The sequence below is a fragment of the Urocitellus parryii genome, chromosome 16 (genome assembly GCF_045843805.1).
Source record: "Urocitellus parryii isolate mUroPar1 chromosome 16, mUroPar1.hap1, whole genome shotgun sequence".
Classification (NCBI taxonomy): Eukaryota; Metazoa; Chordata; class Mammalia; order Rodentia; family Sciuridae; genus Urocitellus; species Urocitellus parryii.
The window spans coordinates 9,627,504-9,643,047 of record NC_135546.1 but is presented as its reverse complement, the minus strand read 5'-3'; the positions used below and the strand labels follow the sequence as shown (position 1 = coordinate 9,643,047).

At 45.2% G+C, this 15,544-nt stretch overlaps 1 protein-coding gene across 1 annotated transcript in view; it reads right to left on the bottom strand.

Moving 5' to 3' along the window:
- The window catches only part of Itpr1 (inositol 1,4,5-trisphosphate receptor type 1), a 307,500-nt gene that overhangs the window by 157,855 nt on the left and 134,101 nt on the right, over positions 1-15,544 (bottom strand). Inside the window, exons 12-18 of the mRNA XM_077793448.1 lie at positions 15,194-15,238; positions 11,248-11,402; positions 6,009-6,108; positions 4,838-4,998; positions 4,076-4,217; positions 2,644-2,802; positions 131-303 (exon numbers count right to left, since the gene is read on the bottom strand). Of these exons, the coding sequence (XP_077649574.1) occupies positions 131-303; positions 2,644-2,802; positions 4,076-4,217; positions 4,838-4,998; positions 6,009-6,108; positions 11,248-11,402; positions 15,194-15,238 (935 nt within the window). The remainder of the gene's footprint in view (positions 1-130; positions 304-2,643; positions 2,803-4,075; positions 4,218-4,837; positions 4,999-6,008; positions 6,109-11,247; positions 11,403-15,193; positions 15,239-15,544) is intronic.

Genomic DNA, 15,544 nt, shown 5'->3' with positions numbered 1-15,544 from the left:
CCACAGCCACCTGAGACCTGCCTAACTAAAACCTGCCACTGGCAGCCCCCAGGACAGTGAGCCCGGTAAGAGCACCAACCCATACCTGAGATGCCCAGACACCTCCCCATCCACCCCGCTAGCACCTCACCTGGGCTCCCTGTTCTTTCGCACCAGACTGACAAATGTGTCTATCTCGGCCGCTGTGATGTGCTTCTCCAGGAGTTTCCGGTTATTGTGGAGCAGGGCAGTAATGGTGTCCTCGGCCAGTACATCATAGCCGATCTGCTTCTGCATGAAGCCGAACTGCTTGGCTATGTACTCCTGTAAGGGGCAGAAAAGAAAGGTCAGCAGAATGATCGACAGTGTGGCTCCCATGTAACAGGACAGCAGCAGCACCCCCAGAAGAGAAGTACCCCTTAGCAGGCAGATCCCAGGGGCCACCTTCCACAGCTTTCTGTCCTGGGGCAACAGCTGCCAACTCCCTGGTACCCCTTATTTTACTAAACCTGCCCCACAGATATCATTAATCAAAACTCCTTGTATTTACATGTGGATTTTTGAAGTATATGGTATAAATTTTAATCAGATGACTTATTTTTCCATAAGGTCAAAAGTTATTATTCAGTTCTGTGTTTAGTACTAATTCAACAGGACTTAACTGTGCCTTGTTCCTCTGTGTGCTGTTGAATTAACACCGACAAAGCCTATCTAGACATTTGGAATCGTGTTACCATATTTTGCTTACATGGGGAGGGAGGGTGGAGATAATAATTATTATTTTTATGGTACCAGGGATTGAACCCAGGGGTACTTAACCACTGAGCCAACATCCCCAGCTCTTTCATATTTTTCATTTTGATACAGGTCTCACTGAGTTGCTTAGGCCCTCCCTAAATTGCTGAGGCTGGCTTTGAACTTGCAATCCTCCTGCTTTAGTCTCCTGAGCCACTGGGATTACAGGTGTGTGCAACCACGTCTGGCAAGAAATTCATTTTTAAAGTCAATGAATAGAAGAAAGTTGGGAATATCTAAGCCAATTGATCATATTAATAGGCTACTTCCTATTAATAAATAAACAAGCCCATCTTTGGCCTTCTTTCTTTGGGCTCACATATCACATTCCATAAAAAATATCTGTGAACTCAAGGAACCTGTTGCAAATAGTTGTTTGCTTTTATTCAAAAACAGCTCCCTGCCCAAAAAAGACTGTTTGCTATGGTATAATTTGCCTCGAATCCATTCCAAGTTGTGTATTTGTTTTCCAATTAAAAAATTACAATAAAAAAGATTGCATGCTCCAAGTTCAAGTGACTCTTCAAACTGGCTCTATTTTTTATTAGTTCTTACATCTTGGGGGCAATTCAGGATTAACATGGTGGCCATGGGCCACATATACTCAATAAGAGTACATGTTTGGGAATTCACTGGCCTTCAGAGATACAGCTCTGCCAACTTGCACAAGATCCATAAACCACTAAGGAAAGACATCCACTTCAGCAGCACCAAGAGGGACTGGTTTAGTTTCCTCGCAAACAAGCAACATGTCCTGGCAGACACGATGGGGCCTGCAGAATCCTCCTCCCAAGAATGAGAGAGGAGCAGAGTAAGATCTCCATCTATAGTATTGTACACAGAGCAGGCTTTCTTAATCTCAGTATTATTATTATTACTACTGCTATTATTCTGGTTTCGGTACTGGGGATTGAACCCCAAGGATCTTTACCACTGAGCTACACCTTGTGTTTAGTTTTGAGACAGGGTCTTGCAAAGTGTTGGAGGCTGACCTGAATTCACTATCCTCTTGCCTCAGCTCCCAAATCACTGGGATTACAGGCATCTGTCACTGCACCAGGCTTTAATCTCAGCACTATCAACATCTGGGGTGAGATAACTTGTTACTGCAGAGGGCTGTCCTGAATATCGTATACCATCCTGACCTCTACCAACTGGATGACAGTAACACTCCCCAGCTGTAACTGTCAAAAGTGTCTCCAGGCATGCCAGCTGCTTCTTGGGCTCACAATGACCCCTGGTACAGAACCAATGACGTAGCCACAGAGTTCTCAGTTTCATTGGATCTCAGTGTTTTTTGGAATGCCACTCCAAGAAGTTACCCCATTTATTTCATAGGGAGAATATATTGTATTATGTGTGCATAGATACAAAAACAAACACACACACACACACACACACACACACACACACACACACATGGTTGTAGTTATAGTTAATAGCTTAGGATATCATAGAACATGAGCTGGAACCAAACTAAAACAAGTTATTAACAGAGATACAGGATCTAGAAGGCAGTAAAAAGTTAAGATTCCACTGTACTTATAACATAATTACTTTACCACTCACCCTTCAGGGAAGGGAATATGCCATAAAAAAAAATACCATAAATGTCCTATCAGTTTCAAAATCAAAAAATCTCACTGAAAGGGGAATTTCTGGTACCTCTTAATTTTTTTTTAATTTCTTATTCTTTTCATTTTCGTAATTGGACCTATTTTGGTGGCACCATATGATGTTTCCCCAGTGTCTTTCTTAAGGATTCTATAATACATCTTCTCCCCAGGCTTGCAAACTACCTGTGCTGCTGAGCAAGGCACATGAACTCAAGGGGGGAGACAGTCACTTCCCACCACCCTTGACCCCCACCTGGTTCTTTCTGTAGTCTTGCTGCGAATGTCGCAGGACCCGGTAGCAGAGCCGGCAGATGTGTCTGAAAGGAGCATGCCGCTGGTCCCCCAGTTCCTCCAGGCGAAGCATGGGGCCATCCCCACAGTCTGTGAATGGGGCCTGCAGCAGCTTGAAGATCTGCGTGTGAAAATCAAGAATATAGACTGCTCACTGGATGCTTGGCAGGAGCAAGCCCTCCGTCTGGAAGAGATACTACCTCGGGACACCTGCATCCATCCCATCAGAGAGCTTTCCCACCCCAGCAAGTCAACAGCCTGAGACCTGCATTCAGTCCATCAACTGACATCAGGGGCTCAGTCAGCATCCCTTCCCGGTCCTCACAGGCATGAGAGGACACTGCTGAGAGCAAGGAAGTGAAGGGCAGAGGCTGCCCATATAGATTTCAGACGCACCTCCAGGACGGCTTCTGAACCCAGGTGTCTGCAGGTCTCCACCCAGGTACATGCTGATCTTGGGAAACAGCTGACCTGTACCTTCTGGGAAACTCACTAGCCTTTGTAACCATCTGTGACGCCATTGCCCTTGCTTCCTGAGACTCTGTCTGGTCCCTTTCTTATAAGACAGGTTGACCTTTACTGCACCAATCAGAATTCCAGATGAGATGTAATTAATAAACCCCCTCACAGTTCAGGCTATAAATAGATTCCATCTTATAAAACCTCAGAGCATTTTTTCAAAGATGCTTCATTTGGATGCCTCCATAATTGTACTCAACGCGATGGAGGTGAACATCGTCTTTCTTTATTCTTAATTTGATCTAGGTAGATACTTCTTAGCAGTACAGATCATGGTCAAAGTAAGATTCTGTCTTCTCATCAGTAAAATGCAAAAAATAATCCCTGCATCACAAGGGTGCTAGAGGGAAGAGAGCAGATAACTGTCCATCTGGAAGCCCGGTGGCCTACGTAGAGATCGCTGAAATCTCCTGCCACTGAATCACACTGCCTTGGCCCCTCAAGGAACTGCTGTTGTGGAACTGAGTGTTGGCAGTAAGCCAGATGTCTAATTTGTCTACTCAACACTTGAACCTGCTGGATATAATTTATTCTTGGATTGAAAATCCTTGTTTAAACATGAATTTTGTCTATCACAGACCCAAAGGAAAAGGACTTCCAAATGCCTAGTTCCCAGGAAGAACTTTGGGGCTTGCAACTAGTGCATTTCTCTTTTGGCACTGTAAGCCAGCAACACCCGAGACAAGACTCCAACCACTTAGAGAACTGGTATGTATTTCTACATATTTATTCTATCCTGGATTCAGGACTTTCCTACCTCAAATTTGTCCTTACACCAGTATGTTTAAGTTGATTCCATCTCCGTATTTCCTGCAACCACCGATAACTCTATGGAAAGCAGACAGCTAATCCCCGCTACACCACAGCTCACCCACCTGCTTCAGAATATTCTGTTCTCTCATCAGCTTCTGCCGTTCTCTGTTGGGCTTGGAGAAGACCACTTCAAGCACATCTTGGCCAGAGTTGGTTCCACCAGTGACAAAGTAGACCAAGTCCTCCAGCAGCTTGGTTACAGACCTTAGGAGGAAAGAGGCCAGGAGAGACAGTGTTCACCCTCTAAAAGGATGGAAGCTTCTCCTGGGCCTCCCTCAACCCCCTGGACAGGAAAGGACCCTTCTTTCCAGTTTTCTTAAAATCCACAACCAAGGGCTGGGGTGGTGGCTCACTGGTAAAGCATTTGCCTAACACTTGTAAAGCACTAGATTCGGTCCTTAGCACCACATAGAAACATAAATAAAATAAAGGTATTGTGTCCACAACTAAAAAAAAAATATTTAAAAAAAATTCACAGCCAGGTCCACTTACTCGAATGACTGACACCTAAACCAGGCAGTGTTTTCCATAAGAGGACCACCTTCACAAAATATCAGCCATGAGAGTAACCCCTGACATTTAGTAAAGTAATCCCAGGATGGAGGGAGGGGGCGGAGAAAGAGTGGGAGGAGGGAGCTCTTCACAACTGTGGAAGCTCTCAAGAAACCAAATGCAAAATGACCTATTCCTGGGAATCACAAATGGAAGCCACCCAGGGACACTCAGAGCCGCCATCGCAGACATGGCTATTTGAAGACTCCATCCTCTCACTCCCCAGGGGATTTCTGGGATCCACAGGGGTGGGGATACGCAGGGGCCCTCACCTGCGCTCATTCTGGGTGATGGTGCCCTTCTCCAGCTTCCCAGCAATGGAACCCAGCACCTTGCTGGCGTCGTTGGCAAAGTCCAGGTCCCGAACTTCAGCAGGAGAAACTGGGACTATGGCAAACGCCTCCTTGTCCTCCTTCACGGGAGAGGTGCCAATCTGAAAGTCAAGATGGTCTTTGTGGGACAATCTTGGGTGGAGAAGGTAAGGCATTAAGTGGATAACTCATCGAGCCGGTATCGCGCAATCCAAGCAACTTGGAGCTATCTTGCAATTAAATAAAATTCAGGAACACATCTTGAAGGATGCACTTCAAATGGCTAATAGCTGTCTCTAAAAGCTCGTATCATAGGGATCACTCAGGTAGGAAAGGGGCACTATTATCAGTTTACAGCTTCACTTGTCAAAGGAAGCCTATGAGATTCTTGAAATTAAAGAGAAAAATGTTTATTATTACAGAAAAAAAAGACAGAAAATACAAATGGTGGGTGATTTTAATACCAATTACAGAGTACCATAATGATAGACAACTGTGCCATTCTTTCAACTTTTCTAGAAAGCTGAAAAGACTCAAATAGAAGAAAAAAGAATCCAGTCACCTTCCCCATCACCGCCACCCCCCAAAAAAGTTATGTTAGACCATGCTTCCATGTTTTAAAGACAAGTGTGTTTATGCTGTATGAACCTGGAGGCTGTGGGGTAGGAGAAGCGGGGAGAGGGAATAAGAGACTGGGAGAAGTTTTGAGAAACAAAAGCATGAAATTAAATACATAGAGAGATAAAGAAAAAATAAATATTGGGGAAAATTAACTGGATATCTGAGGTACCTCAAGCCACAGCAAACATTCTCCTCGCCAAAATTATCATTCAGACAGACATGAGTTACAGACAATTGTTCAACTGCTGGGGCTGGAGCCATCAACCAACAAATAAGTCAATAAAAGATTCTAGTTATTTCAAAAGCCCTTACTTTGCTTCATCCAGGTCCTTTAGAGAAAATTCTTTCATCATATTCAAGTTTGGCTATAATCATGCTTTTGTTAAAGCTTAAAAAAAAAAAAAAAAAAAAAAGAGCCCACTTCACAGCTCCGTATTTCCATCTGTGCTCAAAGGAGCCCTTTCAGGAGGGAGCACGGGGCAGAGGGGAGGCAGCTGAGCACAGGACTCACCTTCAGCATCACGGGCTTTTCCTCCTCCTTGTCAATGGGAATGTTTGTGCTGTGGACCCAGGTATTTGTGCACAGGTGTCTGAGCCGGACATAGGAGTTCCTAAAGGATAATAAAAGAGAAGGGTTAGGGACAAGAAGAGTTAGGTTTACTCCACAGCCCTGGGTCTAGAATACATTCTCTGAAGAGAGAAAGGGACACCCAGGTTTTCTCCCTGCATACCGCACAGTAGGGACTCAGGAGTCCCTGGCTCTGGTCCAAGTCACGCACAGTCTGAAGTACTTACAAGAGAAAATAATTCATAAGGACTCTAGGGTTACCGTAATGGTCTATATTTCTAAATGTAAGATTGTACCCTGTGAATAAACATCTCAGTAAAAATGGAACATGAGACAGAGCAGCAAGAAGTTCTTACTCAGTATCTATTAGTGCTTGTCACAAGAGGCAATAACCAAGATTTCCTTATACGCCAATAAAGAAAGAAATGAAATCACAAAACTCCTGGAAGAAAATTATGAGTACTATTTGCTAATCTTGGGAAGGAAAGCTTTCTGAAGTGTGTAATAAAGTATGAAGTCTCTAAATTTTTAAAAGAAGGATAAATTTTACATCTTCTGTAGAAGGCTGTGTGTGTGTGCGCGCGCGCATGCGTGTGTATATTTTGAACAAAGAAAGATAACACATAACATAGAAAGGTAATTAACTAATCCACACATATAAAGAATTCCTACAAATCAATAAGAAAAACCTGATGTAAATGGGACAAGGACACAAACCAGTAATTCAAAAGTAAAATAGAAATGACAGATAAACAAGGAAGTTCTACATTAAACGTTTGCAGTATATAATTTTCTCAAATTAAGACAACATACCATTTTATTCCATCACATTTCAAAGATCTTAAAGACAGATAAAAGTTAGTATCAAAAAGAGCTTAGGGAAATAAGTTCTCTTGTATATTTTTGTTGTTTGGTGCTCGGGGTGAAACCCAGGGCCTCACACATGCTAAGCATGAGCTCTACCACTGAGCCACACCCCATTCCTGTGCACTGTTGGTGAGTTGGTGAGAGTATAACCAGGTAAAACTGGGGAAGAGTCTGGCTCTTTGTGTAACATGTACCTGTCCTTTCATCTAACAATGGCAATTTTACATGTCTTCCTTAAGAGATAATAGCTAAGGTGTAAAATGTGGCCCAAAGATGTTCAACAAAGCATTATGTATCATAGCACAAATCTATAAACAATCTCATGCCTCAGGAATGGAGGATTTAATTATAGTACAGCAAGAGAATACTACACAGTTATTTAAAATATGATCATTGATGATTATTTACTTGGAAACATGTTCAAAACATGTTATTTATAAGTTAAAAAAAATGTTAAAAGTGTTGGGTACAGTGGTGCATGCCTATAATCCTTGGAGGCTGAGACAGGAGGATTGCAAGTCAGAGTCCAGTCTCAGCAACTTCGCAAGATTGTCTCAAAAAAATAAAATTAAAATGGCAGGGAGTGTCACCCTGGGTTCAACTCCTAGTATCCCCCCAAAAGTAAAAAATAGCTTATGATAAATCACAATCATCTCTGTGTGCCCAGGAACCTCACTAAAACTACCTGAACCAAAATTTTAAGTCATAAATTCTGAATGATTGAGTTGTACGTAATTTTTACTTGCTTCTCTGTTCTCCACAGGGTTTACAAAACTGCTGCTGTTGTTCCTACAACGAGTGTGAATCAAGTTTACCATGCTTTTCTTCTGAAGATGTAGCAGAAAAAATATGACATAATTCTTGCACTTCAAGAGCCTATCATCATCCCCTTAGGGAGACAAGGTGAATACACACCAAGTGATTAGAAGTTAGAGGACTGGACAGAGGCACTGAGAGGACCCAGAGAAGCACAAAGTTCTCTGTACCAGCTGGAGCTGGGACAGGGGCACAGAGGGAGAATGGAAATCATTTATACCCAGAGGAGTTTAGAACAATGACAAGCTACATTCATGGGACAGGGGAGCAGATAAACCAGACATACACCTGTGTACACCCTCTGCCTGCCATCAGAGCTGCCCCAAACCCTGCAAGCCAAGCCAGAAGGAGCAAACCAGGGTGGCATTTACTCTGATGAGCATGAATATAAATTCAACGACAGGAACGAGATGTTTAACAAAGAGATCAGCATTTATTTATGTTTTGTTGTTGTTCTGAGTGACTTGAATTCATTTTCTTTATTTTCAAGACAAAACCAAAGAACAGCGCTTAGCTTTTAGCTGGTAACATTCTACACAGTTCTAGATCAGATTTCATTGAAGACCCAAAGGGCATGCTATTGATTCTTTTAAAATCTAAAATCTCATTCCCAATCCTTAACTCAAAAACCAGGAAAGAGGGGTGGGGTTGTGGCTCAGCAGCAGAGCACTGAGGCCCTGGGTTCAATCCTCAGCACCACATTAAGATAAAGGTATTATGTCCAAGTACAATAACAAATGAATATTTTAAAAAATATGAAAGAGAGGCAGGACAAAAAAGCCCAAGCAGATGCTCTCATGAATGCATCTGATTTATGCATGCTGCAATTTTATTATCTTGCTTAGTATATCCAGGGTTGGCCATTAACCCTCTCACTTTGGCTCAGAGGATTCTTTCAATCAGTGACTGCCACCAAAATGTTCTTCCCACTAACAGCTCTCATATGTTCATGCATTTAACCTGATACTTTCTGATCCTCAAGCAAAATTTAGCATGACTTTAAAATGGAGAGAAATAAATATATTCCTTCTAAAGGTCTTTCTTAGAATCTATGAATAAGAGGCCTTGTTCTCCTCTGGCTCTGAAGTAGGAGGCCAAGGGCAAGAATGAAGGAAAAAATGTAAAAGCCAAGACCCAGTCCAAGACCACAGGTGAACAGACGAGTGGACCGAGCCAGATGCTTCCCCTGCAGGGCTGAACACAAGCCTTCCTTGGCTTCTGAGTCCAGAATCAGTCTAAGGACATCTGTCTACAAAGAAAGTCGGCCAACAGACAGAAAAGAATGGAGGGAACACAGAGGCTAGGGACACCAACCAGCCAAGACTGCTTAGTCAGCTGATACAGACACTCGTGCTCTCCCCGTCAGGGGGATTTCCAGCCCCCAGGGGGACAGGCCAACCGATCTCCCATTGCCTGCGCCAAGGGAACCCCTGAAGAAGGTTCCCATGGAACACATACCCTTCTGTTCTCTGCCCTCACAAACTTCCACATTTAGCAAAAAATAAGAACATCTTTGTCCTGTCTTCTGAGATGCTAAGAAAAACTCCTTAAAGAACTTTCAGAACTGAAGATACATGTAGAAAGTCACTTAAACTGAAATGCAGGTGGGTTCTCCAGACCAATACCCATCCAGGTGTGACAAGGAGGCCATCAATGAGAAAGGAAGCTTTTGAAAAGCAATAAACCCTACATCCAAGACACTTCAAAGGACCTCAAAATGAATCAAAGACCTACGTGCAAAGAATGAAAACTGCAAAACTGTTACAAGAAAACGCTACCATCGATTTTTGAGAGCTTGTATCAAAAACAAAACCATGAGCTCAGTAAAACAGATACATTGGACTTCTACAAAATTTATAACTCTCGTGCATCAGGGAAATAAAAAGACAAATGGGAAGAAAATATTTGCAAGTCATTTATCTGATGAGGTGTTTGCAGCTGAATAAAGAATGCCTATCACTCAATGATAAAGACATAAAACTTGAAGTTGTTAAATATAAAAGAACAGCAAAGGGCCGGGCACGGTGGTGCACACCTATAATCCCAGCAGCTCAGGGGGCTGAGGCAGGAGGATCGAAGGTTCAAAGCCAGCCTCAGCAACAGCGAGGTGCTAAGCCACTTGGTGAGACCCTGTCTCTAAATAAAATACAAAATAGGGCTGGGGATGGGGCTCAGTGGTGGAGTGCTCCTGAGAGTTCAATCCCCAGCACCTGCCCCCACTCCAAAAAAAAAAAAAAAAAAAGCAAAAGATCCAAACAGATATTTCTTCAAAGAAGACGGACCAGTAGCCAAAAACATGGAAAGATGATAGACATCATCAACATCAGAGAAATGCAAATCAAACCTACAACAAGCTGAATCTTGATGCCACCCAAGCTGTGGTTGTTAGCTTCCTTGAGCAGGAGACCTACAATGCATCCATGAGGAAGGAAACACCAAGAACTACTCAGTGAGAGAGCCCGACGTAGAGCCCACCAGCACCAGGGACATTCCCACCCACCAATCTTGTGCTGAAGACTTAGAGGGGCTGCCCCCACAACCCTGCCATAGACATGTAAGATCTGGGTTCTCCTATGAGACTCTCTGATGTGCAACAAGTTGCTTTATAGATAAAGTGTGGACACTACATCTGGCAGAATTTCTTGCAGTGACAAAATTATGTAAGTTATATACTCAGCATTGTGTCAGCCATGTAGTTAGTGTTCAATAAATGTTAGCTACGAGTAATAATATTGCTGTTCACCTTAAGAATAGGCTTTTGTCCCATCTATAGTCCAGTTATTTAAAAATGCATTCTCAACAAACTGTGCCATGTGCATGCATGAATGTATCATAATGAATCCCACTTTATGTGTAATTATAATGCACCAATTAAAAATAAATAACTAGGAGGGAGACCAGGAGAGGAGAGGAAGGGGGCAGGGTGGGGGGAAGAAAAGGGGAGTATTCAGGCATGAAACGGAACAAATTATGTTACACACAAGTATGAACGGGTCACAATGAGACCTGCTATTATACCTAGTTAAAATGCCCTAGTAAGAAACCTAATAAAAAATGCATTCTTAGGCAACAAAAACAAGAGTTAAATCGAAGATTCTAAGAATGCTGATCTAACTTCTCACTACTTTGGGTAAAACTTAACGACACACAGAGTGAATTTTAGTAGTTTGTCTTCTAAAATTTCAAGTTTTTATTCAGTTGATCAAGAGGTGGCCCAGGTATGGGGAAGGAGGGAGAGAGGAACTTAGGCAATAATGTGCCACTAAGGGTTAAGGTCTGGCTTGTTACCTACAGATGATAAACTTATCCAGCCATGGAGAACTTACCACTGCTGACCATTTGAAAATCAGGTGCCCTGTTGGGGCGGCCAGTCCGAATCCTTTATAAAGGCTTAAAGAAAAGGCCATTAGGATTTGGATTCCAAGAAGCATGGCCCGGTTGCCTTGACCCCGCCCACCCCCCCATCCTCTTGTTTGATTAAGCAACACTTAAATCATACCTTGGGACAAGGCTGTCACCTCCACGGAGCGTGGTGGGGTCGAGCTCAAAAATGGAGGAGATGTCATTGCCTTCAGGCACAGAGACCAGGGAGTAGACCATCTTTTCCTGGGCATTCCGCAACCTGCTTCGGGAGGCGTCCTGATCGGGGTCCACCTGTGGGTCAAAGTCATCCAATGAAGACCTGCGTATGCCAAAGCCCTCACCATAACCATTCCTGGGTCCACGGGAGCAGGAGGGACACAGTGAATGGAACGGTGGCAGCCGGCAGGAGGACCAGGTTCAGAGCAGTCCTGAAAGGTGATCATCGGCCACCTGAGAGGAGAACACTGGCTCTCTACCTCGTCGCATTGCAATAAAGACATTCACGTGAAGGGGGCGACAATAATCTCCATGGAAAGAGGGAGGTAAAGATCTTGAGAGAGCTGCCCACCTGCAGCAGCTGGGGACAGGGAATGCACTTTGAGGAAACTATCTGGTGGATTTAGTCATTCACAGTTGCTGATCTATAGTGACAGGTGTCTCCCAACTATACAGAACAGCTGCTTCCCAGGAGAGAAAATACAATGAAACCTGAATCCAAGTGTTCATAAGCAGCAATCCCAGTGTGGCTTAATCACAACCAAAAATTATATACATATGATGTCACGAGCCCTGAAAAATACTATGTGCAATTAACTGGGGGACTGCTGGGACTGCTGATGGCCGTGCAGGGAGAAAGGGCTTTCTTAGTACACTGAACTGTGGCTGAGGTGGAAGAAAATCCCTAATGGGCAGGCTGAGGAGCAATGACGAAAGCTTCCCTGGGAAAACGGAGCCCATGGGCCCAAGGACATGGAAAGAGCGAGCTCAGCGTGGGCACCTGCTCTATGTGAGCTTTGCAAGCTCCCCCTCAGCACGGTGACTGTGCATGGGACCATTTTAATGCCCGGCATCCCTGCAAGATGACAACATCCACCCATATCTACTGGGAAAACCACATTCCCCCCAGCAGTAGTTTGCTTCTCTCAGGCTGAAGCGACATCTCCTTCCCACTCAGAGGAAGGGGACCAAGAAGACAAGAGAATCGAGAAAACCAGTCAATTAAAGGCAAAGGGGAGGGCGTGAGAGAGTTGAACTCAACCGGCCTGAGACCCAGGAGCACAGGCAGTAGCCTGCTTATTCCTTTCATTAGCAGCCCTGATTTCTGTCCGTTAGAATCAAAAAGTTCTTCTGTAGGGTAGACAGGCCTGGTGACTACCCGCAGGTGCACCTGAGGCCCCAGCTGCTTAGCAAGCCAAGACAGGAAGAGCCCATGTGCCCAGAAGCTCGAGGCCAGGCTGGGCAACATAGCCAGACCCCTTCTCAAAAACAAACAAACAAAATACCCCCAACCTCTGTTCCTTTCCTCCCTCCTGCTTTGCCCTCTAGTAAACTACACCTCTTCCTAAAGGAACCCAAGCTCCTTTATTCTTTCTACGCTGAATTAACAGCTGGAATATGGCTAGGCCACCTCTGCACCCTTAGCTCAGAATAAAGGACCTGGGGCCTCTGTTCTCTCCTCACTGCCATCACCTGTCAATCACTCCACACACCACCTTCAAAATCAAGTCAGACCCGATTTTATGGTTTGAGACACAGGGTTCGGCTCCAAGCGGCTGGTGGCATCTCAGACACCTGCAGCAGCCCTCCAGGAAAATGTGTATGGAATTCTATTGGCGTGTGTGGAAATTCCACAAGCTCACACTGCAGGTGCAGTCAGCGCCTGCCACCTAGTGGGGAGAGAGTGCTTGTGCAAAAAGAGCAGAAGAAGCCTTGGTGCCCTTTTCCTCCCCCTGGGAGCAAGTAAGTGGCCTGGGGGTGCTACTGAATTCAGAATGAGCCTAAGAAAGCTGAGGTGTTGTTTGAAGCGAAAAACCAGAGGCAGGGGAGGCCAGCCTAGGGGACGAGAAGGAGCAGAGGAGAGTGAGATGCTTCCTCGTCCGACTATACAACCCTAGCTTTTCCCTCTAAGTTTCCAAGCCAAGAAGAGGGTTCAGGGTGCAGGATCCTCCCCAAACTAAAGCCCTGCCCACAGATGCAGAAGAAGGTGTGGCACTGGTCTGAGGGGAGCAGGTAAGGCCCTCTTACACTCCTGCCCATGGGACCGCAGCCTGAGCCGTCTCAGACTAGCTAGAAATGCAGTTCCGACCTGTACCCCACCCTGCAGCTCGTCCCACCTCCCTGGCACAGAGAAGCATGAGACATAGAAAGACTGCTGAACCCGGAAATGCAGGAAGAGTCGGGATAACTCAAAACAGCAGCTTCCTCCTCTGTCAGATGAACATCTTAAGACCTGTCCTAACCCCCTCCATGCCTCTGAACATAACCTGGTGGATGTGAAGGTACTAAAAATGCTAATAATCTCATACAGCTTTTTAAAATGTCCTTGTAGAGAGCAAAGAATTGAGGCTCAGGGAGGGAAAGTATCTGGTTTAAGGGGGCACAGCTTCTAAGTGGTGGGACTGGTATTTAAACTCAGGTCTGTCTTACTCCCCTGCTCCCTGCTTGTCATTGCTAGGCACTTCTTCCTGCACCAGAAATACCTGTCCCCCCTTGAACACTAAGAGCCCAGGAGGGCAGTCCTTCTCCCCTCAGCACCCAGGGGTCACTAGGATAGCAGCGCCCACTGCAGGAAGCCAAGGCTTGCCTAATCTCAGAGGTGACACTCCGTATTACCTGATGGCACCACATACAAGTTGAGAGAGACAGTCCCTGCTTTTGACATTAAGAAGGTGCTAGATAGAAGTGGAAATGACATACGAAAAAGAAAGCCCTGTCAGGCCAAGCTGCCCCATAGTGCCCACGTGTCCCAAAACCTGCTGAGGGCTTTTAGGATGGGTTTCCTCACATGGCGCCAGAAAGCTGGATGAAGTCAGTGCTTTCCAAGCCACAGCAACCGTGCAAGGTGAGCTTTCCAAATGCCTCCAACGTGAGGGTGACGAGGACAAAAAGCAGCAAGGGGAACCCCGGGGGCTCCACCATGCAGCAGGAAAAGGAACAGAAGCCCCAGCAAGACCATGTATTGACAAGCAGAGGCCCTGAGAGACAGCTCTTGAACTTCCTTCAGAGCCAATCTCCCACCCGAATACAACTAGAAGGTAAGCCGTTAGTGCAGAATTCACAGTTCCCACTCCACCTCTACTCCCTTCATGAGTATTTTAAAGTCCTTTCGATGTTCACCAAAATTTTTCTAGAAAAAGAAACACCCCCAAGATCACCTACCACATCTACCAGATGCACAGAACGTCACATGAGCAGCCACTGTTGGTTTTGTTTTGTTGTTTTTCAATCCCAGACCAGAACCAAGCACTCCACGAGAGAACTATTTTATACCATAAAACACTGCCACTGCCTTCTTCAGCCGTGACCATGGACTCCTGGACCCCACGCGCCTACGTATCAGCATGACCTGGCAGATGATGGTCTTCAGAGAAAACTCCATCTCCTGTTGCTATTCCAAATCACACTGTAAATCATGTTATACCCTGAAGCCTTTTCCTGACCATGTACAAAGCAGGACAGGGGGTCAGACAATTATCCCTCAGACACAATGCCCGCCAGGCCTCATGGGCTACTTCTACTATCCATTTAGCCTCATTTCTTGAAAAATAGTCACAGATTGAGGTTTACAGCAGTAAGACAACTGCTTGCCACAGCACCATCTCCAGCCTAGGAGGACTCCAAAAGATGCCACGTGTTTCTCCAGCCTAAGAAGTGGGACACTGGACTGAGCACACAGCCCAGCAATCCCTTGGACGAATTGGGACATAAGAGGACATGATTTCCTTTAAGAGAAGCACAGAATGAGACCCTCTTTCCCCTTTCCCAGTGCTCCATGGCCACCCTGGTAGCTTCTGAAATGGGGTTTCAGATCATTTGGCCTCACCCTACCGCACGGACACAAGAAGGCTCTTTCCCATACTTACTGAGGGCTGAAACTCCAGGCACTCTTCCTCAAAGTCAGGGTCTACCTGATGAAAAAGAATCATGAGGATATTAAAACATCCATTCCGGCTTTCACAAGGACTGGGACCCATCTGCAGGAGAATTCCACTCCTGCAGCCATCCTGGGACAGCTGAGCAGCTGTCCCCCCTCTATCCACGAAACCAGCATGCCACAACACCACCACATGCCACACAGGTGCGACACACACGAACAATCCACCAGCCACCAGAGGACGCTGTTGAGTACACACAAGGAACACACCACCAGGTCACTGGCAAAGCAACAGGCAGAAGCCTGCGGTGAGTAAAAGATCAATACGCGGTCCCTGAGA